General features: G+C 42.2%; 1 protein-coding gene and 1 long non-coding RNA gene across 3 annotated transcripts in view; one reads left to right on the plus strand and one right to left on the minus strand.

The window, feature by feature from the left end:
* NAV1 (neuron navigator 1) overlaps nt 1–25339 on the plus strand; it is a 251123-nt gene that overhangs the window by 151239 nt on the left and 74545 nt on the right. For both annotated transcript variants that reach the window (XM_088449333.1, XM_088449334.1), the window contains 4 exons: nt 12214–12874; nt 16337–16699; nt 16876–16917; nt 17034–17176. In XM_088449333.1, the coding sequence (XP_088305459.1) occupies nt 12214–12874; nt 16337–16699; nt 16876–16917; nt 17034–17176 (1209 nt within the window). The remainder of the gene's footprint in view (nt 1–12213; nt 12875–16336; nt 16700–16875; nt 16918–17033; nt 17177–25339) is intronic.
* The window catches only part of LOC148502811 (uncharacterized), a 192088-nt gene that overhangs the window by 67728 nt on the left and 99021 nt on the right, over nt 1–25339 (minus strand). The gene's annotated exons all lie outside the window — the stretch shown is intronic.

Here is a 25339-nt window from a genome sequence, read left to right on the forward strand (position 1 = left end):
ACATAAAAGGGAATAAGAGAAAGATAAAAATAAGAGGGGGGAAACAGAAAGAAAATATAGAATGCAAAATATGAAAACAGAGAAACTAGTGCAATCAGAGCCTACCCAGGATCCACGAGTCGTCGATCCATCCATCCATCGAGCAGATCAGTAGCAAGCGAGGGAGATGTGGGAAAGGATAGTTAAACGAAATGTGTGTTAGGAAAGAATACAGAAAACAGTACACCTGTGAAATGGTAATGCAGGTGTCCTAAGGCGAGCTTAGGGAGGACAGAAACCTCCCGTGAAACAGGGTTAAAATAAGGAAAAAATTAAAGAGGAACAGGATTATGAGCGTCCAATACATGGCAGGAAAACCATTATGTGTGTTTAAAGCAGTGTTGGATCGCCAGTTTGGTGGATGAGGGTAATGTCTAGATGTATTTGCCCCAGCACTGAAATAAAGCAGGTGTCAGTGATTCTTTATTTAAACTGGCCTCCACCCAATCCATGGTGAACAGAAAGAGTCTGCTGGAAGTGGTCATAGTAACAATAGGTGCAGAATCGTGAATCCACTGCAGCCTAGAGTAAGAGCAATTTCTTAATCTGCTTTGGAAATATCAGACTGGTCCTCCAAATTTCCAAAAAGTGCCCATTGTGCGCTGCAGCAGAAGGGTATACCTAAGACCGTGCCGTCATAATGGGTCAGCTCCTTCCAGAATTGTTGGATTTAACGACCATCCCGAAAGCAGTGCATATCTGCTTCCACAGCTTGGCATTTAGAGCATCGTGCCGTATCCGGGAGGCCCATTAAATAAAGTTTTTCAGGGGATATATATATATGCCCTATGTAGAAGTTTTTAGGTAATTTCATGATATGTACTAGCTGAAATAATTTTTAAGTTAAATTGAAAAGTGGTTAAAATTGCATCTGAAGAAAGAGTGTTTTTGAGACAACCATCTACCAATTTCCAAAAGCTCAGTTTCTGGATCCAATTCTGTTCGAATCCAAGCATAAATAATGGAAAGAGAGTATAAACCGGTGTGAATAAGCATGTCAAGGGAATTCATTAAATCTTCAAGTCTATTCTTCCCTCACTGACCCCTTTACATAATGAACGGCTTGAAAATCGGAAATCCTATGCTGAGGCCACAAGTTATATTTTTATGGCTTCGTTAAAGGGAAACGGAACTTTAGAAGAGTTTAGCATGTTGTGAATTCCAGAAGAGTGCCAATTTGTGAATGGCACAGAGGCAGTGCCATTCTGAAATGCTAAATTACCTACTAGGAGAAGATACAAGAAACAGGTGTACTGGAGAGTAAGAGATTTTCTAGCCAGTTTCCAAACTTGAATGGTAGAAGTTAGCAAAATATTATCAAGTTGAGGTAACTTTAAACTAGAAGGGTGTACATGTAATATATAACCTAGGGATAGAGGGGCAAATTGAGATTTAAATGTAACATCTGTGTAGAGATTAGAACCATGGATCCAATTGATGGCAAATCAAAGAAGACCAGCTAAATTATAGCAGACTGGGATAATTTACCTAAACTAGTTCTGGATCTCTTTTTGTTCCATATAACTTTGGAAATAGATTTGTTAAGTTGAGAAGTCCAACCGTGTAAGTAGAAGAGGGGTCATCTGAAAAATGTATAAAGTTTGAGGAAGCTGGCCATTTCAATCAAATTGAAGTTCCCAAGTAGGTGAAGGTGTAAGTTTTTTTTCCCATTTGGATCTTACGAATAACTGGGCCAACATTATAAGTACAAATATGGGACGATGAGACAGAAGTGCTATTCCCAGATAGGTAATGTGAATATGTGCCCACTGAAAGGGGAACAGACTATCCCTGCCTGATCTCACCCACCAAAGTACTCCCAATGCTTCAAATTTGGCAAAATTAATTGAAAATCTTGCGAACGAAGAAAAATAGTGGATTGCAATGGTCAATAAAAGTAGTGAATGTTTAGGATTAGATGTAAAAAGAAGTAGGTCATCAGCAAAAGCTATGACAGGGAATTCTCTGTCCCCTATCATTATACCCTGATATCCACGTTAAGTTTAGCAAGTAGCGTATAAGGCAGAGGTTCCCAAATGCAGTCCTCAAGGCTCCCCAACAGTTCAGGTTTTAGAGAGATCCATGGTTGAGCACAGGTGGCTTAGTACCGCAGTCAATGTCATTTAACCACCTGTGCTCAACATGGATATTTCTAAAAACCTGAACTGTTGTGTGTTGTGTGGAGCCTTGTGAACCGTGCTTGGGAACCTCTGGTATAAGGGGTTCCAATGCCAAATAAATAAAAAAGGAGTGGAAAAGGGGGAAATCCTTGTCTAGTGCCCCTTTCAAGGCCAAAAACAGGGGAGAGAGTAATTATAAAATTCTAAAAAATGGGACCAAAGCGTTGGAAGCGCAACACTCTAGTAAGATGGGACCATGCGATTTTATTGGCCATTTCAGCATCCAATTTAAATAAGAATGTTGTCAGTAGCTTTATGTAGATGAGTATGAGATATCGCAGCTATGGCCGCACAAATTCCCTGCATGTTTCTGACCAAGACTAGATCAGGCGGGGCAAAAAAGATTGTAGCCGATTGGCTATGAATTTAGTCAGCATTTTTAAATCCTGGTTTAGAAGCCAACACAATTATTTTAGCCTCATTGAATCGAATCGGAGTTTCACAAGAGGTAAGAATATGATTATAAAGTTTCATCAGTTGGGACTAATTCTGTACTAAGTTTTTTTTTTTTTTTTTTCTATAAAACTCTGCTCCAAAGCCGCCAGGGCTTTTGCCATTGGTCAAAGACTTAATGATTTTAAGAACTTCCTCCAACGTGATGGGGTAATCCAAAAGTTCCCCTTCTCTGGGGAAAGTCTGGGGAGGCAGACCTTCTCTAAAAAATGTCTAGCTCTCATCTACACCTTCAGGCCCAGCAGTATAAAGTTATTCATAAAAATGCACCTGTCACAAATGGTGGTAGGGTCAGAAATAGTCCTGGGTCCCTTGATAAGATTTGGCAACACTCTGCCTTATTTGTTTCCCCATCTATGGAATTTATTCCTCTGGTAGTTAACGTTAGTTTGAGCCTGTTCCATAAGAAAAGTGTCGTAAATGTGCTTTGCATGAAGGTAGGCTGTTTTGTAGGCAGTGTTTATCATGTTGTTTATAAGTGCAATAGGCTGTGGTAAGAGTCGCGCTTAATTCTTGGAGCCGAGACGCAAACTGTTTGCGTTTGGCATGGATATAAGAACAGCTTTAGATGCCCCCCAAAATAACTGTTTCTCATCCATTTAATCTACGGTGTCATCTACAGTTCTGTGCAAAAGTTTTAGGCAGGTGTGGAAAAAATGCTGCAAAGTAAGAATGCTTTAAAAAATGGAACTGTTAATAGTTTATTTTTATCAAGTAACAAAATGCAAAGTGACAAAAGAAATCTAAATCAAATCAATATTTGGTGTGACCACTAGGGTGGGTTGAAAAGTGGGTTAAAAAGAAATGTTTCCACATCGATTGCGAGAGTCGAAAAAACTTTGTGGGACCACTCGAGAAGATGATTGCCGTTTAGTTTTTCAAAATCGGAATAATATCTTAGTCGGCCAACTGGCACCTAAAGATTTTGTATTTACGCCCTATAGGCTTGCCCGCAGAACACCACCGCAAAGCGCTCTGGCAGCGTTTTTTTTTTCGTACTGATTGTTGCTAAGTAGAATAATACAATAGTTTTTGACTCGTAATACACGCCCTTGTTCACCATGTAGTGTCATATAGTAAGTGCGCTCAACATAGCCGTATCATCTAAAATGCAGTAGTAGGGTATCTGTTGCCTTCTGCCTGCAGCTCTCAGCTTGTTGCAAACAAATATTATTATTATTATTATTATTACATTTTATTTATAGGGTGCCTCAAGTGGTCTGCAGCGCCGTGCATACAGTACAGGGTACACAGAACATTACCATACAATACAGTAACCAAAATATAAACAGAGCACAAGTAACAATTAGCAACACAATTCTCCATACTACAGCTGGTAAGCTGAAGGCTGTCATTAAGGTGCTAGAGAAGAGGGCTGTGAGACAGTAGGGAGGAGGACCCTGCTCCTAGGAGCTTACAATCTAGGGGAGAGGGTAGACATACAGATGACATGAGGCATGAGTGTGTAGATGGGGACCTGAGTGCAGGAAGTCGGCAAGGTAGAGGTGGCTGAGGCAGGAGGGGAGCGACCTGGTGACACTGTCAACTACATGCAAAAATCCGGGACTCCCCACGTGGAAGTGGCTGCAGCTCGAGTCGCAAAGTGTCACGTTATAATGTGCTCAGCCGATCACTGCTCACTGTTCTAGCGGCTTGTAATCTTTTTTTTTTTTTATTCTTACTTTATTACTGCACGTGACCAGAGAGTAGACCTAATGAAACCATCCCGGCTCCCCTCATCACAGCACTTTTCAGAAACCTCAGTCACTAATTTGACAATTCTTTCCACACTTTGGGTGTGTGAAGGGAACGCAGAAAAAGGATTTACTCCATCCGTACAGTACATCTGTGGGTATATTACCGAGAGCTGGACTCTGTGACGTTGACCTTATCCTAGATTATGAGCTGGTAGTATTTTGATTCCTTTAAATTGGTTTCAGGTACTTGAAATACCCGCACATTTTCAGATGGAGCTGCACTTGCCCTAGCCTGCAAGATGCTACTCAAACCAAGCAACCTAATATCTCGACTCTCCTCTGTGTTCATAGACAAGAGGATATTTTCTGGGTGAGCCCAGAAAGCATTCCTGTGGAGTACAGGATCAATGACATTTCTTAGTGAGACAGGGTTGTTGCATGTATTTGTTCGCAAAAAGCTGAGAGCTGCAGGCAGAGGGCAAAAGATACCCTACTACTGCATTTTAGATAGTATGGGTATGTTAAGCGCACTTACTATATGACACTAGACGGTGAACAGGGCATGTATTACGAGTCAAAACTATTGTATTATGCTACCTCCCAAAAAACAGTAGAAAAACAACGCTGCCAGAGCGCTTTGCAGTGGTGTTCTGCGGGCATGCCTATAGGGCGTAAATACAAAATCTTTAGGCGCCGGTTGGCCGACTAAGATATTAGCTGATCTTCAGTGGTCCCACAATTTTTTTTCGACCCTTGCAATCGATACAGAAACTTTTCTTTTTTTTTTTTTCAACTCACCCTGACCACCCTTTGCCTTCAAAACAGCATCAATTATTCTAGGTACACTTGCACAAAGTCATGGATTTTGTAGAATTATAGTCAGGTGTATGATTAACCAATCATACCAAACAGGTGATGATGAGCATAATTTTCATATGTAGGTTGAAACAGTCATTAACTGAAACAGAAACCGCTATGTAGGAGGCTTAAAACTGGGTAAGGAACAGCCACACTCTGCTACAAAGGTGAGGTTGTGGAAGACAGTTTCATGTCACAGGTCATACACCAGGGCAAGACTGAGCATAGCAACAAAACACAAGGTAGTTATACTGCATCAGCTAGGTCTCTCCCAGGCAAAGATTTCAAAGCAGACTGGGGTTTAAAGATGTGCTGTTCAAGCTCTTTTGAAGAAGCACAAAAAAATTAGCAATGTTGAGGACCATAGACGCAGTGGTTGGCCAAGGAAACTTAGTGCATCAGATGAAAGACACATCATGCTTCACTTCGAATCGGAAGACGTCCAGCAGTGCCATCAGCTCAGAACTGGCAGAAACCAATGGGGCCCAGGTACACCTATCTACTATTTTTCGGAGGAGTCCAGAAGTGGTCTTTATGGAAGAATTGCGGCCGAAAAGCCTTACCTTCGACCTGGAAACAAGGCCAAGCAACTCAGCTATGCACGAAAACATAAGAACTGGTGTGCAGAAAAATATCAGCAGGTGCTCTGGACTGATGAGTCAAAATTTGAAATATTTGTCTGTAAGAGAAGGAAGTTTGTTCACCAAAGGGCTGGAAAGCTGTACAATAATAAGTGTCTGCAGGCAACAGTGAAGCATGGTGGAGGGTCCTTGCAAGTTTGGGGCTGCATTTCAGCAAATGGAGTTGGGAATTTGGTCAGGATTAATGGTGTCATCAATGCTGAGAAATACAGGCAGGTACTTATCCATCATGCAATACCATCAGGGAGGGATCTGATTGGCTCCAAATTTATTCTGCAGCAGGACAACGACTCCAAACATACAGCCGATGTCATTAAGAACTATCTTCAGTGTAAAGAAGAACAAGGAGTCCTAGAAGTGATTATATGGCCCCTCAACATCATCGAGTCTGTCTGGGATTACATGAAGAGGCAGAAGGATTTGAGCAAGCCTACATCCACAGAAGATCTGTGGTTAGCTCTCCAAGATGTTTGGAACAACCACCCTGCAGTGTTCCTTCAAAAACTGTGTGCAAGTGTACCTAGAAGAAATTATACTGTTTTGAAGGCAAAGGGAGGTCGCACTAAATATTGATTTCATTTAGATTTCTCTTCTGTTCATTCACTTTGTATTTTGTTAGTTTAAATTTATCAATTGACAAATCAATTATTAACACTTCTTTTTTTTTTTTTTTAAAGCATTCTTACTTTTCAGCATTTTGGCAGGAAAGCGCAAACATTTAGAGAAGCATTTTGGCAGGAAAGCGCAAACATTTAGAGAAGCATTTAGGCAAGGCAAATTTAAGGATCAAAAGTTTTGGGGCATGGTCAGATATGATTGTTTGTTTTTAATAGCAGTATGTGTAAGAAAAGACATGCCAAGATATTAATAAAATCAATACGTGAGTAGAGTGTGGGTGGTATTAATAATCCCTTTTGATCAAGAGAGGAGCAAAAGAAGAGCGAAAGTCAGTATGAGACAGACCTCTGCGTCCCGATTTGTTCATGGATGGATCAACCGTTCCTCAGTATCTAAAAATTTCCAGCATATTCGATTTTGTAATTTCCTATGAAATAATATAGATTTAGTTAAAATATGGGACTGATATGCACTCTCCAATCCAAGGAGCTCTTAAAATATTTGTACCATCATCTTTTCATTGAGTTTCCTGAAGAAATGTAATATGGGGAAAAAGATATCTAAGATGCAATATAACTCTTGTACGTTTTACTGGGCTGTTGATCCCCTCTACATACCAGTACACTATATTGAAAGAAAGGAGTTGGGTATCCCCCCCCATTAGATGTTTGGGAAGGAGAATGAGTAGCTATACTATCCTAATCCCACGGAGGGTAACAATAAAATACAGATATTAACCTCAATAAAGGGCCTCACCTCATCCCAGCGAACGAGGGGAGGGGAACCTGTGGATAATTGAGACTCTGGATCAAGGCAAGCACAATTAAAAAAGAACAGTGAAACAATCAACAGTAGAATTAAGCATGAATAATGAATAACATTTTACAGTAGTCACTCCATGTGGCTAATCCACACTCAAGAATGTAAAATAAATGCAAGAGACACTAAAGTGGCAATAGTCTGGTGTCCGGACGAGAGAAATTGGTCTTTGCAGCATCAGGATAATCAAAGAGCGCCTATACATCAACAACAACCCTAAGACGAGCCAGATACAACAAGGAGAACCTGACTTTGGTTTCAAATAATTGTTTGCATATAGGAGCAAACTCTTTCACTGCGTTTATTAGCAACATTGCTAGAAAAGTCCTGAAATATGAAAAGGTGCTCACCATTGTCGACTAGCGGTCTGAGTTATGGTCAAGAAGTTTGGTCTTATCTGCATAATTCAGGATTTTCATAATAACCGGGCGAGGGCAACCTGTAGCATTCTTACAGTCAGGCCCTATTTGTGTGCCCCCTGATGGCTAATGGTAAAACATTTAGATCCATAGCCAGGTGTTCCGGAATCCAATAAGAAAGGAGATCCAGCAACTCGTGACCCTTCACCGACTCCAGACTCCCACCACTTGTAGATTATTTGTTTGTTTCTTCTGCGGTTTTCCAAGTCATCGAGTTTGTCAGCAAGACTGGTTATTTCCTTACGTTGGAACTCAATGACCTGTTGAGCTGTATCCAGGTCATCCTCTAATGTAGAGAGCCTTTGTTCCACTTCATCAAAGCGGCATGAATGTTGGTTCAGTTGGGCCAAAGTGGAAGCAATGGCCACTTTAAACCGCCATCTTATAATCCAGAATAAGACCCAATACAGTGGCAATATCAGTCAGCTTCGTTTTCGACGGCCGAAAACCCGCAGTGCTTTGAGAAGTGGAGCTGTCAGAGTAAGAAGAATCACCACAAGGAGTGTCCTCCCGAGGAGCTGCAATGGAGCTGGCGGGGGTCATGGGCGCAGTCAACAGAAATGTTCTCATATAGGCTCTCATTCAGAGTCTATCGCAAGAAGCGATCGCTCACTCTGAATGAGGGCGGGCACTTCTTGTTTTGAAGTGCTGCCACCAGGTCGCAAGCTAAGCTGTGGGTTACCACCCATAGCTTAGCTTGCGATCAGGGTGATGGTCATCACCATCGCGACCATCGGGGCTTACGACCAGACCTTAAGGTTGGGTCTGGGCACTCGTAAGCCCCAGGAAACTTCCTGCTCTGTTTGAGCAGGAAGTTCTGATGTCAGTGGGGCCTCCCCCAAACGGCAAAGGGTTCCGACTGGAACGCCTCCGTTTGGCCGGGGCACGCCCCCGGCCCGCCCAGCAAACGGGGCCAGCTATCACTCAACATCGACAGCTCGCCCCATCTGCTACGAGACCCCTAGCAACGGAGCGCCCATCGCTAGCCGGGTCTCACGCATGCGCACGACGGAACCGGCTCCGTCGTGCGCAGGCTCTGTGGAGACCATCGACACGGTTGCAAGCGCATCGGTGCTTGCGACCGGGTCTGAATGAGACCCATAGTGTTGGGATCAGAAGTGAAGGTGGGGGATATAATGCCACGTCGGTATAAGAGCGAGGATAAAGCCACACGCAGTAAATGAGAGATAATGAGCTACATAATGGAGTTCAGTTTTAAGATGCAAGGAGATCTGAGACAAATAAATTCCATAGGGACAAAGGAATTCTTTAGGAGACAGGAGGTAAATTTACGATAATGGAGTAACTTGCAATCCAGCAAAATAAAGCAGAGCGTCACAGATATGTCTGCACAGCAACTTTTACTGTATCAAAGATCTTCCAGGATTAATGGAGTAAGACAAGAGCAAACACAATTCGTACTGGAGACCTCTGGCAAGGAGGCAATTTTAAGTGTCGGAGAGGGGGAGTGTACAGCAGGCCAATTATGAATGTGCAGCTACGTAGTACTGAGAGGAGTATATAAGGTGTCTCTCCAGTTTCAACAGGACAAGAAATTGGCAATATCTAGTAGTAGTAGTATACTAGAATAAATGAAGGCAATGAGGTATGAAGCTTATAATGGCTTTGGAGGGCAGCCAGTAGAATAAAGAGCCCAGGGTGGGGTGTTAACATTATGGTCTCCTCGAGGAATAGACTGTGTGTGGCTGGGTAGGCTAACCAGAAATTATCACACCCCTGTTTATCCACCCACCGCTACCAACCGTTGATAAATAAATGAAACAGGACAGAGATACTCCAAATGATCAGACACCTCCAGTTCACACGACCGCTCCACGGTTCTCAAGATGGCGGCCGGCTGTAAGGGGCCGCTGCATCTTAAATGCATAGAGCAACCAGGAGCGTGAGGTGGCAGTGGGGGGCCAACAACTCACCAGCAACGGTGTCTATGTCCTCCACTGGCGCCGGAGGCCAGTGAAGCAGTCCAGAGGCGAAGCCACATCCCAGATCCCAGCAGCACCCCGGTTCCGACGATACAGACAGACAGGCCGGCAGCAACATGCAGGGACACAGGTGGTGTCCTCGGCTCTGCAGACTGTGCCCAGGACGGACACGCACTGCATTTCCGCAGATGAGAGGAGAGTCAGTGTCCCCTGATCAGCATGATGGCCAAATAATAGCTATAAGAGCAGAATGCTGGTCCGGAACTCAGGGAGACACATCTGCTCCAGGCACTCGCTAGGCCATGCACCCTATATTGTAATTCTTAATAATTATTATTAGCCTTTATTTATATGGTGCCACAAGTGTTCCGCAGCGCCTTACAAAGTACAAACTAATAAGTGAATAAGAAACCAGTGACTTACAGTAGAATACAGGACAAGGACATGGTTTGTACACATTGCTGCATTAGCAATCATAACACTCAAATTAAACAGCAGGGAGTCAGAATTGTTAGATACCTTTGTGGGGGGAGTAAGGAGTAGAAGAAAGTATAAGGAGAAGCACATGAGAGAAGAAGGCCCTGCTCGTTTGAGCTTACATTCTAAAGGGGAGGAGTAGACAAACAGGCGTGAAACAGATGGGGGTAGAAATGTACTGCGTGACATTTGGTGGTGCCATATTAATGAAAGAATAGAGATTCGAGAAAAATACAGGGACATTTTAAAGCTAATGTTTTTTTTTCTCTTTTCAAAAGAATTGTTTTTATTGTTTCTTTGTCGTGCATGTAGTTCTCAGTGTCTGATCTCACAACTACACTGTTTAAACAATTCTCTTCTCTGTTGCTGTTCTTTATTTGGACATTGCGACAGTATCACGTAGTTTCTTTGTATGCTTGATGTCATTTTAAAATATAATTTTCATTAGAAGTTAAAATATATTGCGTATTAATTTTCGGTGTCTCTCCAGGCAATAGATGTGCTGTATGAGTAAATAGGTTTTTGCTTGTGGATCTGGTTTCTATCTAAAGTAGGATTTCTGATGCTTTTGTAATGGTTTCTGAAATTATGAAAGAAAGCTTCATATAGCAGTCCCACCTCCATTTGGGTCCAATTAAATATGGCCCTCCAAACAGAGCTGGAAAGCAGCATACATTTCGGAAGAGCAATATAAAATGATGAAATAACGAAACGTAAATGCATTACGGTAAAAGTAGGCTGGATTTTTAAGCTATATTTTTATACTTTCACCGTTCACTTTTTCTCTTACACTCACATTCTTGCACAAGTAGTTGAATCCCCATTTTACTAGGGCATCTTCCAAAAGTTTAATGTGGGCATGCACTTACTTATGCAAACAGGTGTATTTGTATAAAACTAAAGAAGTGTGTCTCCACTTTCAATTCAGTGAGCCTAAAAGTCTTTATGTGCGCACAGCACTACTGTTTAGGGGTTTTCCACTTTCTTAAAGTAAACCTGTGTTTGAACCAATAGTGACGTAACAGTATAGTTATTTACTATAACCTTGTTTAATTCATCTTTAAGGTAATGACATTCTTGTTATATTGCCTATTGTTTCAGATAATTCTCACCTAAAAATGAATGTTGTTTTTTGCTTCTTTACTGACGTCACCCCCTTTTCTCTGCTGCCTTTAATGTTCTCTCCTCTATTCTGGGTATTCTATTCCCTCAGCTCAGGATACTTTTACCTCTAGCTGATGTGCTCTAGAGAATGATTAGTCACAGAGTAACGACAGGGTGTGAATGTAATTGCTGCTAACTGTTCCATAGTTGGCTTGTGTGTCCCTGATACCTGAGCCATAATGCCATTTATGAATGTCAAAAAAACAGATCTGTCTTCCAAGCACATTTCAAGCTTCATGACCCTTGGGACTGCCCCCGGAAAAGGGGAATGGACTTACCTTTTTGGGTGTTTGTGTTTGTGTCTGTGGCATAAGGAAATCATTACTAGAAAGTCCACCCTCCTAATAATAGGTGGAAAACATTAGGTGGGAAAAGAAAATGCATCCTTCTGTCTGACTTAAATCTTGTCCCACAAAAGTAAATCTAATTTTTACATGCAAAAGTAGGCCCATATGTCATTCTGAAACAGGGCCAGCTCTTCCCATCAATAGTTGAAAATATTTGTAACCCTGCAGTTTAGCTTTGCCTGTGAATCCATACGCTTACCTGTAAAAAAATAAAATAAAAAATAAAAAAAAACATTGTTGCGAAAACGGCTTTTGCACTGTTTTTTTGTCACTTGCCCAAATGAGCTTTTCAGTTTTATGTTTGCAAATATAGAAAAGGCTACAATGTTGCGTCTTTAAAGCCCCCCACCAGGCATAGTCAATTAATAAAAATTCAATACATTGTATTTATTCCCTTATATCACCTTCTTTATAATGCAATCCTTAATGTAATTTCCAGATTTTAGTCGGTTTAACAGCAGATGTTTCATGACTCACAGTAGGCTAAATTAACTAAAGCTATTTTAATAATTGGTGCACATGTTTCAATAGATTTACCATGTGTGACTCTTTTTGCAGGTAAATCTGAACTAAAAGCAACGGACAAATCTAAACTGACCCTAAAAACTGCTGGACTGCAGCGATCATCTTCTGATGCAGGACGAGATCCACGTTCACCCGATGCAAAGAAACCTCCCTCAGGCATTGCACGCCCAGCATCCTCTTTTGGCTACAAAAAACCTGCTGCACCATCTTCTCCGCTAACTGGTAATTCTGCCACACTAGGCAAAACTCCAAAGTCCTCAGGAATCCCAGTTAAACCCACTTCAGGTACTGTAAGTAGTAATAGGAAGACTAGCTTAGATGTTTCAGGTGGAGCAGAGACTGGCTTCCTCTCTCCTACTGCTCGAACCAACATACAATATCGTAGCCTTCCCCGCCCTGCCAAATCTAGCTCTATGAGTGTTACTGGTGGCAGGAGTGGCAACCGGCCACTAAGTAGTACTATGGATGCAAGCCTCGTGCCAGTCCAAGGAAAACCTGTAGGGACTCCCTCTTCACGTCTGAAAGAACCATCCAAGGTTGGTGGAGGTCGATTAGGAGTCAATCAAACTGACCGCGAAAAAGAGAAGGCTCGTGCAAAGGCTGTGGCCCAAGACACAGAATGCAGAACAAACTCGACCATTCAAGAGCCAAACGCGAGCAATGGGAAGGAAGGCACTCCAACTACCCCTCATAGGTGAGACTTACTTACGAGTTACCCAATTATCAAATTTAAGGAAACCCAAAAGTCTGTTATCATAAATAGCATTGTTGATCAACAGGAAAGCAAAACAAAACCCCTCCACGGAAGCTGCCAAGTTATTCTCACTGCAGGGAAAACAATTTCTGTACTCCATAAATTGCAATCCGATTAGTTTAAATCACCCCATTAATACATTCTAATTATTATAGCTGAATATATTATATTTAAATAATTGTAATGAGTTGGCCATTACCCTTTAATTGAAGAACTACTTTCTGTGCTGATGGTGAAAGCTATTTCTTCCAGTAAAAGTGGATGTCCCCTTGTCATTTGTGGAGTCCTGTGTTTGAAATGCCCATTATCAAATCTTTGTTTTAACCACAGATATATTTATGTATACTAATTAGGTCATCTCTAAATTACCTTTTTTTTTCCATTGTAAATTTAAATGATCATTTATCTTTGTACTGTAACCCATCCATTACCTTAAATAACAAGGTGGCCTGCCTCCTGAAATATCTCAAGTTTTTATATTTTTCATGCATGAAGACAGGTACTGTTCGTCTAACACACTTCATATATTCCAGAATTGTATTAGCCATAGTTACATCAGCCTGGCACTAAGTGATGGATTTAGTTTATGGTGTATTAGATTTCCGCATTCACTTTCAGTTTCCCTTTCCCCAATTTGTATCCCAGTTAAAGTGTAAATGGCATAATTGGTATCATACCTTGGGAACAAGACTAAATTCATCTTTATTAAAATTCATCTACCTTTTTTCTTTCCATATTCTCAAAAGTACTGTGCTGCAAGATAATACCCTCTTCTGTGTTTATAACAAGATCATTAATAACAAGGGCTGGTACAACACTATATTCCCAGTGGGACTCCTCTAATAATAATAATTGTATATCAGTGTAAATATGTTCTATTTTACCAACTCTGCTTTCTGTCCTTATGCTATTGACACATATAAATGGATCACATCAAGTACATAAACTGAATCCACTTTGCTTTTGTGTAAGTGGAGATAAGTTGCAATCTGTTTAGCTTTAATCAGACTGATCATGAACCATTACTGAAACTGCAACTTAATATTTCCAAATAGCATTCCTTAGACCTTTCTTCAAATTTTTTTCAATTATTGTTTTATTTACAACTGCTCTCATTCTTACCAGTCTAAATTCCTGACTGCGATTAGAACCCCTTAGATTTTCTGAACTGTCTTGCAGGTTCACTTATGTTTTCTAATTGTGTCCTGCTACTGTCCTGTTACTGTATATCTAAGTTTCTGTCATGGTTAATTTGTTCAGCTAGAGTCTAGCTTTGGGTGTTCAGTGGGACCTCCTTCCACCAACTACCCAAAGTAGGGTTTCCAGGTTGTTTCTTTAACTCCTCAAGGTTTGGGTCCCAAGGGCTTAGATATTTTGTCACCTGTACATGGTTTCATTGATGCCTCCTTACAAATATCATTTGAATGTACCTGTTACATTGTGCAAGCACAGCTGTTGCCTGGTGCTTCAGGCTGTGGCTGATTCAGGCTCTGACTCTTCATACCATGAGGAGGTGCCTGGTTTGGGCTGAGATGTTTACTCTCCATTTGAGAATGAGCATGGATACTTTAGTTTGGACAGTGAGCCATACTGAAATTCTGGAGGTCCCTGCGCTTCTCAGTTTAAACCAACAGTGAAGCATCTATTTTTTTATCCCCTCTTTGAATCTGGTTAAGGAGACATGGAGGAGGCAAGACCATTCCAGGGTCTTCACAGATTTTGTCCAGTTATTCTAGTCCTAGTGAGGATATGACTCTGTGTGGGAATCTCCTGCACTTGTAGATGCCTCCATTTCTAGGTAGCCGACCACCATTCCCATCCCTTGTGCTGCGTCACTTAAAGATGGTGCAGACCAGAGTGATATGGCTTCTGCATATGTAATTAAGATGGTGGGAAAATATATTTTAGAGCTCTCTTTCATGGCATACAGTCCAATAGCAGAGTTGCTTAACTTAGTAGAGCCTTAAGATACCTGGGTAGTGAGATTTTGGATGCCTGTCTTGTGAGGGTGAATATTTTGGCGATTGCAGTCTTTGTCTGCTGGACTCTGTGACTTTCACTCTGTTTAGCAGATGCGGAGTCAAAGAAATCAATAAGGCAAGTGTCTTGCTCTGCAGGGGGTGATTCAGTTTCCTTGGGGGATGTCATTCCAGATGCACATGGGCAAACAACTAGGTTTGGGTTTAACTAAAATCTGTTCCTGGTGCAGAAACCAGACTGGTGTTTTCTTCACAACTGAAACTGGCTTGTCAAACTTTACTCCTCAGCACATGATGTTTCTGGGAGTCCTATAGCAGCAGCAGCTATTACTGCCAGTGATAAAGATTCTCCAGGAACCCAGATTTTATCAGAAATAACTATAGAGGATGGAATATATATAAACTTTGGAATGACAGTGTTTCCTACCATGTCCTTTAGGTTTTCAGGTTATTATTTTGTTTTGTTTTGTTTTTTCAGAGAATGCTGGGCCTGTTACTGGAAGTACAGATGCCCTTACAGGGGGTTCTGCATTTACAACCTTCGTTTGTGTCTCCTATAGCTTTGTGGAATCTTATTCTAGTGTTGAATGTCTTACAGGATTCTCCCTTTGAGTTGTTAGATTTGGTGTAGTTAAAGGTCCTCACCTGGAAGAAGGTTTTCCTTGTGGGCTGTTTTATAACCTAGGAGGGTTTCAGAGCTCGGATCTAAGTCTTGTAGGTTTCTCTTTTCCATGAGAAGTGAACTGTCCTTTTGATCAAGCCTTTTTTTCAGTCAAAAGTAGTTTCCCGGTTTCACATTTCAAAGGCTATTGTGATTCGTACGTGTGCCATCATTGGTCTACAGAAGTACTTGTGGCAAATCCTTTTCTTTGTATCCCTGGGGGGACACTGGCTGTACACCCCTTTTATACCCCTGCTTTTTGTTATGAATTATATTGTTTAATGTGTTCATAGGATTTTATTCTTTTCTTCCTCCTTGTTCATTCCTATTCATCCTTTCCTGTGGGATGTGGATAAACATGCTGAACGTTCATGGCAGGTGCGGTGTGAAGACAGAAGTATCTATTGTTCTAGAGTTAGACTTGAATGTGCCCGCACTCCTCCAGCACCACCATACTCCAACATGTTCCCAATTTACTAAAAGAAAATAAATAATTTATCATAAGTACAATCTCTCCTATTATTGTACCTAAGCGTAATATACCCCTCCAAATTCTCTGCAATCATGTGTTTAATGCAGCCATGTTTCTGCTATGCCTAATAAATCATTATTTTGAGCTCATCTACTGTATCCTACTTGGAAGGCAATGCTATGATGCCGTTAGCTGTCTCAGCACTGTTGGCATACTGTAGGATTAAATTCCATTTGGTGTGTTTTGTACTTTATCTTTTTTGTGCTTTTTTTATCTTTCCTTAAACCCAGAGCTGTAACAAAACCCTTCATGAAGACTCCAACCCTGTCTAATCTAGATAAAGTCAACTCCAACAGCCTAGACTTCACACCTGCTGCTACTGATGCGGCCCCAAACAAGCAGCTTGAGCTTCCGTCAGGGGTTACCTGTCTCACACCAAGTCCAGCTCCCATTCTGAACATCAACTCTGCCAGCTTCTCCCAGGGTCTGAGCAACATTAGGATGTACCCCAAATTATCTGGATTACACCGAAGCATGGAGTCCCTTCCACTCTCCATCAGTATCCCGCCTGCCCAATATAAAGGCGGAGGAGATGATCACACTCCAGACACAGGCTGGAATGATATCGCCCTCAAGTCACCTGCACCTGAGAGGTGAGGTTATTTTTTTTTATTTGCTACTGTAACCCTTAAATGTTTTATTCTTTAATAGTACAATTATGAATGTATATAATTTTTTTGCAGATTATAGAGTTTTTTTATGTAAGTTTCACTTATCAGTAAAAAAAACAAAAAACAATTCTCAGGTTTATTTTACTTTGTTTCTATAGCTCCATCCAGGACAGAAATACATTACCTAAGAAAGGATTAAGGTATGTACTTACTTTTACATTTGCAGGCTTGAATTATATGTGATCTACATGAACATAACTGCAGTATTAAACTGCCTTAAAGAAAGAACTACATATCTGTTAATGTTTTCTCTAAGGTATCCATCACATTCTCAGGATGAACCCAAGGAGAGGCGTCATTCACACACAATTGGGGCAATTCAGGATAACGAAGACTTATCTCCTCTACCCCCACCTCTCCCACTTACCAATGTGGGAAAACCTCCATTAGCATGCTTGGGTGAGTTTAGTTTTTCTGTTCTAAGAGACTAAGACTCTATTTTATTTGTTCATAATTGGTTTGACTATCCGTATTCTTAATGCTTAGAGTGTGCACCTGCATGGCACTACAAGTCTCAGCTTCGTAGCACCTCTTATTGGGCCTGATCCAGAGGTGGGTGCAATGTCAGTGTTGCACGCAGTTGGCCGATGTTGTAAGTCTGTGCATGCGTTCAAGTCACACAGCGCATGCGCCCCGATGTTTACTGCAGGGATACGCAGATCGATTTTTGGTTGCAATCCGTGCTCTTTCCCAGGAGGAACATGGAGGTGGCTAGCCAAACGCGGGAGTGTTGCAGTCATGTCAATGATTCCGACTACATCTAAAGAAGCAGTAGCGCTGACACAGAGCGCCTTGTTCAGACTGTGAAATTGCACCTGCCATAGGGCAGGTGCAAGTTTCAATGGTTTGTCTAAATACGATTAGCACCGCTGCAAATGGCCATTTCAGTATGCTCATAATCATTAGCATAAAGACGTGGCTGTAGCAAAAGACGCGTCTGTGTCCACCTCACAAACAGCCCCATTGTGATTAAAATTAGGGTGTGAAGTCCAGGCCCCCTTCCTTTTCCCATGATTTTAATTTCTCATCTGCACTCTATATTGCCATTTTTTATTTTTCTCCCAGCGGCAAAGGGGTTCATTATTACATCTTTACCCAGTGACATCACTCAAGTGCTGTTTAATAAAGTGAAAGGATGGGCTCCATCCGGTTTTATGGAGAGCACACATTGTAACCTCTGTAGCACCCTATTGCCTCCAGCAGGTATTAGAAGTAGGTGCACAGTATATGACTGAGACTTTGGGTAAATTTACTAAGTGCACTTTCAAAAGCCACCATCGCTTCTGTAGTTTCTGCTGCTGGATTTAAAGGGGTAATAAAATGAAATTAATAACATGCCTGGATTTGTATTTAATATTATTGCCCTTTAATTCCAGCATCCAAAACCACCAGTGGCATGGCAGTTTTGAAAAGTGCTTTATAGTAAAAATATTCCTTTGGCTAGTAGTTAAAGCTCCATTTCATATAGAGAAATAAGGCACCAACTATTGTCTCACCTGTGATAGAAAGCTGTCCTTTCTGCCGCATGACACTAAAACTAGCATTATTACAACAGTTACACCCTTAAATGCTTTTTAGCCAGCCCTAATAGAGCAATGCACCAACAAATTCTGAAAAAAAATCCCACCATCAGTCATGTGTTTGAATTTTTAGGTATCGTTTCCATTCACGCTGCCAACATCTTATACCAAAGCACACTTAATTGATTCAAAGTTCAAAAAGGTAGAAGCAGCCTAGACATATCACAGGATATAAAACCCTGCATGACTTGGAATTACACAAACAGTGGTTAAATTATATATAAATGCTCTAAATACAGATGTTTCATCATACACCTAGCCTCAATACGCCATGTTGCGTGAGACGCACTGAGCGGTGTAGCTTAGCAACTTTTCCTTTAAATTTGCATACTATTCTCAGCATATATGCAACAAAACACAACTCAATCTGTACCAGAGACGCTGGGCTGCGACTCTAACTGCACAGGAATTAGTTTTACATAAGTACAAAGTTGCAAATAAAGCACAATGGAACTTGGTATAAAAAATTGCGTATTAGATTAATCACTACAGTCTCGTTAAGCGGTTTTGTCACATCGCATTTCAACTAAGTCGCATATCGGAGCAAAAAAGCCGTGAAAAAGATGCTTTGCGCAAGCAGAGTCGCACGGGACCTGACGAGCCAAGAAGAGTTTGCTTGGCGCTACTGCGGCAATAGTGTATGAGTACATAACTGTAAGTGTTGCCATAGTAAAAAAAATAGTTTTCAAATAGTGACATCAGCACTTCCTCATCTCCTCATTCCTCATCTCCTTATCAGTTTCAACCACAGATAGATATACTCATGACCGTTTAAGAAAAAGGAAAGCATGACCAGATAAAACATGTATTGTTACACTGTAAAATCCTAATGATTATTCTGGTTAATGTTAATTTTTTTATGGACTGAGACTGGGTCAGCATACAAAAGAAATCAGCGGCAGTGCCTAATATGAAATTAAATATGGAGTAGAATGACTTCTTTAACTATGGAAATCTTCTGTATTACATGGAACAGGAACAAACTCAGTAATGTAAATAAGTAAGGATATTAGAAACAATCTTACATTAGGTTTCTTCTTTTGCCTCTATTAATTAATATTTGGTAAAATACCAATTATTCTGTTATTACATTCTAAATATATACATTATTGTATGTGACGCTGTGTTGACATCCATATTTCTCATATAATAGAGCTTTAACATTTTTTTTTTATGTTGTAAGTGACCATTTACCAGCATGATATAATTATATTATGTATATTTTGGTCCAAAGAGGGTCTGGTATGTTTATAGGAAAGATTCCTGGACTGCACACCCTGAATATACAGTATATAATGGGAGGTGCTACCTGATGAGACTAATTGCAGGCACAGAAACAGACAAATCTCAGGTGCACAACTCCAAATTACTAATAATATATAAATGCAATAAAATGTTGCAATCAATAGAGATTTTTAGCATAATCATGACCAAGGTTGTGGGCCTACCCACCATATCCACATAACCTCTTTAGGGTAGGTCCCTAACATACTAGGGTTCAAATCCAGAGCGCAGGACACTCCCAAACTAGCCCAGCTAAGCTGCCCAGGTGAACCGCCATAGTGAGAAAAGTGCAGTGTAAAAGAGATAGTTAAGAGCAGCCACAGCTGCATATAAGTGGCTACTCTTAACTATTTCTTTTACACTGCACTTTTTTTACTGTGGTGGTGCCATGGGGCGGCTTAGCTGGGCTAGTTTGGGGGTGTCCTGCGCTCTGGATTTGAACCCTAGTATGTTAGGGACCTACCCTAAAGAGGTTACTTGGATATGGTGGGTAGGCCCATAACCTTGGTCATGATTATGCTAAAAATCTCTATTGATTGCAACATTTTATTGCATTTATATATTATTAGTAATTTGTAGTTGTGCACCTGAGATTTGTCTGTTTCTGTGCCTGCAATTAGTCTCATCAGGTAACACCTCCCATTATATATATTCAGGGTGTGCAGTCCAGGAACCTTTCCTATATACTCCATTTAATGTGCTTTATTGCACACCTGAGGGAAAGGAGACACCCTCAGTCTGGATTAACACCTCTTCCTTATTGGTTTAAAAGCACGGAGTCTGGTAATGTATATGCACATTAGTATTAGGCACAATTCTAGGTAAGTCCTACAAGTTATATACTGTAGTGCAACTTTGGTTCATTTTTGGGGCGTGGGTCCCCCTGGATTGCTTTGGTTGATCTGTTTCAGGGCACCGCATTATAACACATTTTTCTTTTAAAACACATTTTAACCCTTCACTGTTTGTTTATTATACATGTACTTCACTTTTTTATTTTCATTCCTTATACTGTATGCAGCTGTGGCTGCTCTTAACTATCTCTTTTTACACTGCACTTTTCTTACTATGGCGGTGCCCTGGGGCGGCTTAGCTGGGCTAGTTTGGGGGTGTCCTGCGCTCTGGATTTGAACCCTAGTAAATCAGGGACCGACCCTAAAGAGGTAACCTGGATATGGTGGCTAGCCCATAACCTAGGCCATGATTATGCCAAAAACCTCTATTGATTGCAAAATTTTATTGCATTTATATATTATTAGTAATTTGGAGTTGTGCACCTGAGATATGTCTGTTTCAGGATCTGGTATGTTCTCTAACCTATAATAACCTAAATTATATAATTGGTTTTAATAAATGGATGTTCAGTGAACCAATTTTGCTGGATGTGTTTTCAACAAACAAGTGGGCCTATCGTTTGCTATTGATAGATTTCCTGCTTACAAGAGGCAGAGAGATCTATTTACTAAGCAGTGTTAGGAGACAAAGTGAAATGAGATAAGGAACCAGCCAATCAGCTCCCAACTGCCATCTCACAGGCTGTGTTTGAAAAATGACAGTTGGGAGCTGATTGGCTGGCACCTTATCACCTTTCACTTTGTCTCCTAACAATGCTTAGTAAATAGACCCCTGAGTCTCCTTGGACACCGATTACTGACCAGTGAGGAGTACCTGTATCTGGTTTCACTTTTGTTTTTGTTTGTTATGCTGGACATACACTGTCATACCGACAGACATTGTATATGACAGCGCCAGATATTGTGGCCATACAATCTGAGATATTTCACAGTGCAATGCCACATGGTATCTGGTTCCTCACCTGTGAAGGAACTGGGCAAATGCTGGTAGTTCGGCCGCTGCAATGTATACACTGCCAGGTGTGGCTGACCAATTATTGGACCTATCGGACACGCTGGACGTTTTGGCATGCCTGACCAGATGATAATTTGTGATTGGTCACACCAAATACACTGTACAATTATGTGCCAGATAATTGTATAATGTATGCTCTGTAGAATTGTGCTCACTCCAGTAAGTGGCAATCAGTAATTCTTCACTTTAAATAAATATATTCAAAATACTTTTGTTATAAACTCTGCTACATTTCATATATGAACATACACTGGAAGCGCATGTGATGCTGATATCCCTATTAATAGCTGGGTGGTTGTTGAGAATATTTTATGGTGATGGCAGCACAGATTGAGAGAGACAAACTGAATTATTATTTGTGTATATCCATGTTTTCAGAGATATTAAAACCTATTGTCTGTTTATTTAACTACACTGAAAGTAGTATGGTCTATGGATAAATACATTTTGTTTTTTTCTGAGTTTATTGATACTTAATACATTTATATTTGCAATTTCATTTTGAAGTTCAAAAAATTTTATTTCTGCATTTTGTACCTATTATAATGATGCATGTATTATGCAGTGATTTGGGTTTGTCATTACTAATTGTTATTAATGTTTTAATTAACACCTTTCTATTTATACTCCATGTGGGAGGTTTCCTCTTTATGACTATGTTTAAAGTTTGTAATGTTTGAAAATATCAGCAGTTAGGGGTATGTGACACTTACGTAGGTGACTAATCCACTGTTAGGGGTGAATCCAATTGTACGCTATGTACTCGCGGGTGCGAGTCATTGCGACAACAGTCGCTCTGGACGGCAGCTCGGATTCGCATAAAAGTGCTTGCAGCCCCAAAGGGCTCAGAGGAAATCTAAGCAAATTCGGGCTCAGAGCAAGCCCAGAAGGGTGCGAGGCGTGGCGCTGTTGCCGGCGTTTTAACGCCTTTGCAACGGCAACTCGCACCCTTCGATGCAATACGATTGACCCCTTAATGTGTCTTCAAACTTAATAAAGGAAGTTCACTTAACTCTTTTTACTGGATATGGCAAGTTTTCCACTAACATGTGGTGATGTCAATTGCTTTAATTATATTCCCTGGTTGCTAGAGCCTAAGGTGGCGTCATATTACTGATCACAGAGTGTAAGCTTGTAGTTTCAACTTTTGTTTTTGCTTCTGAAGTAAATCAGCCTTGGATACACTGACCTGGTTACAAAGAGAAAATTAAAAACAGTCATTGAGAGAATTACCCCTTCCTGTCCCTCCTCATAGACCCTGATGCTTTTTCCATGAACTCAACAAATGTTTTTACCCAGAGCCTCATGTAGATTTGTCTGCTGCCTTTCTACAGTACCTGTCGCTGATACTTACTGCCTAAAACTGTCCCCTTCTTTTCTGTTCTTTATTTTTTTCCTCTTTTGTCTGGGCTTGGGGACACTGGACCATGGGTCAGTGGCGTCACAAGGTGGGTGCGGGGGGTGCGGCCCGCACCCGGGTGTCACCCGCCGAGGGGTGACACCAAGGTGCAGGCTCCCCCTCAGTGACGGGAGCCGGGTGCTGCACTATAGCATTAAGTGCAGCGCTCGGCTCCTGTCAGTGAGGGAGCCGGCACTGTCCATGCCCGCACCTCCTGCACCCCCCACGCCATTGATACATAATGTATCATACATTTTTTTTTACCGCGGCCACGGCAGGGTAAGCGCCGTGAGGCCACGCCCCTCCCGAAGGTCCAATATGTGAGGCCACGCCCCCGACACACCCCTCCTGAAGACCACGCCCCCATTTCGGCGATTGTGACGTGCAAGGTGTCCCTCCCCGCACCGGGTGTCACCGCGGGGAGGGACGCCACTGCCATGGGTTATAGGAAGGAAGGCGTGGATTTGGCACTAACACTGAAATCTATAACTCCTCCCCTCTGCAACCCCTGACTTCAGTGTAAGTTTAGTGCCTGTGGAGAGAGGCACCTTTTTTCAGGACTGCTCTGCAGCCCTGGTTTAGCTTAGGGATTTTTTTTCCTTTATTTGTAATGTTACAGCTGGAGTGTAAAGCGGCGGCGAGAGCCGCATCTAAGGGGGGGATGGCGCTGAGCGCTTGCCCCATTCCACACACTCCGGTCTCCGAAGAGACCGTCTGGGCCGGGCATAGCGCGCTGCTGTTACCTGGTAGAGGTGCAGACAGTCAGCGTGGTCCTGGATGGCGGGCGCCATCTTGCCGGGTTTCTTGGCGGCGGCTCCTGTGGGAGAGCGCCGACTATAGACCGACCGCAGGTGAGATCTACAGCAGCACCACACTGGACATGCTGTTCTTGGAAGCTATGCAGTGTTGGGCCTGGTTAGTACTTGGATGGGAGACCACCTGGGAATACCAGGTGCTGTAGGTAAATGCGGGTCAGTCCAAGTGCTTTCCCCACTGAGGGGAGTAACACTCGAAGGAAGGAGCAGTAAGGCTCGCTTCAGTATGACGGGGGGAGCAGCCATGGCTGCTGGTTCCCCCCGCTGTCCAGTGGCAAAATGCAGACTCCCAGGAAGTCTGATCACAGCTTTTTAAAGGACACAAGCCTGAACAGCATGGAGGGAGGACAGAGCAAGCTCCTTTCCCTCTGCAGCCTACAGCTAAGTAGTTTTCAGTATTACTGTAATCTGTTCTTGTGCCTGCTTGGAGTGTTTGCATAGTCATTGCCACTTGTTATATTTTTGTATTTTGTTTTAAAAAAAAACTTTTCCGGGCTGACTGCTGCAGCAGGGCAGTGCAGGAAGGGGAGGTGCTCTAATGACGGACAGAAAGTCCACAAAGGGCCAGAACACCACTATGGCTATATTTTTTACATGTGCCAGGCTAAATTGCGGTTTTGGCAACTGGATGCAGGGGCTATGTGTACGGACTGTCAGCTGGGGCCCACATGTGCGCAGCGAGCTGGGGGAGCCACTCCGCTTATGGAGGAGCTGGCATGGGCTCAGGCTATGAGCTGTTCACTCGCTGATGTTGCTCCCCCGTAGAGAGGAATTATCCCAAGCAGTGCCAGCGCCTGTTTTGCCCTCACCGCCTGCTGTTGCAGGGAGTGGTTACCAGTGTCCTGATCCACCTTGGGTCCGTACCATGGAGCGCTCGGCGGTAGGGGTCGAGAAAGTATCGGCCTTTATGGAACGCTTCTTTGAGGAGTCTAAACTACGCATAAGCGTCCTCCTCCATCCAGTGTCTTGTTGGATAAAGAGGAGGAACTCCAAGAGGAGGTTCTGCCCGACGAGGAAGATTCAGACTCTCCGTCAAGTCAGGGAGTAGAGGACCTTATTATGGCAGTTGGACAGTCTTTGGACTGTCTGGACCTTGACGCCTCAGCTAAAGTGGAAGGGGCGTTTAAGCGGAGGCGTTAGAGGGTCGTTTGTTTTCTCAGATCTGGTAGAGGAAGCCTGGAAGACCCCAGATAAAAAGTATGCTACTCCTCGTAAGTTTGCAGCCCTTTATCCCTTTCCACAGGAGCAGGTCGCTAAGTGGGAGCTGCCTCCAAGAGTGGATGCGGCCGTGGCTCGTTTAGCAAAGCACACTGCTCTGCTGGTCCAAGGGGCAGCCTCCTTTAAGGATCCGCTGGACAAAAAATTGGAGGGATGCCTTACGAGTATTTTTATGGGTGCCGGAGTGGTTATTCGCCCATTATTGGCATCTACATGGGTCTCTCGAGCCATGGAGAAGTGGGCTGACAAATTAGTGGCAGGCCTTGCCGGTGACTCATCCAAAGAAGACTTACTGGTACTGGCGGAACAGATACGTGCGGATGCAGACTGTGTGTGACGCCACACAAGACGGAGCGCAAATTTCCTCTAGAGTCTCAGTCGCGGCACGCAGAGCACT

The sequence above is a fragment of the Taudactylus pleione genome, unplaced genomic scaffold (assembly GCF_031769625.1).
Source record: "Taudactylus pleione unplaced genomic scaffold, aTauple2 ptg000482l, whole genome shotgun sequence".
NCBI classification, from domain to species: Eukaryota; Metazoa; Chordata; class Amphibia; order Anura; family Myobatrachidae; genus Taudactylus; species Taudactylus pleione.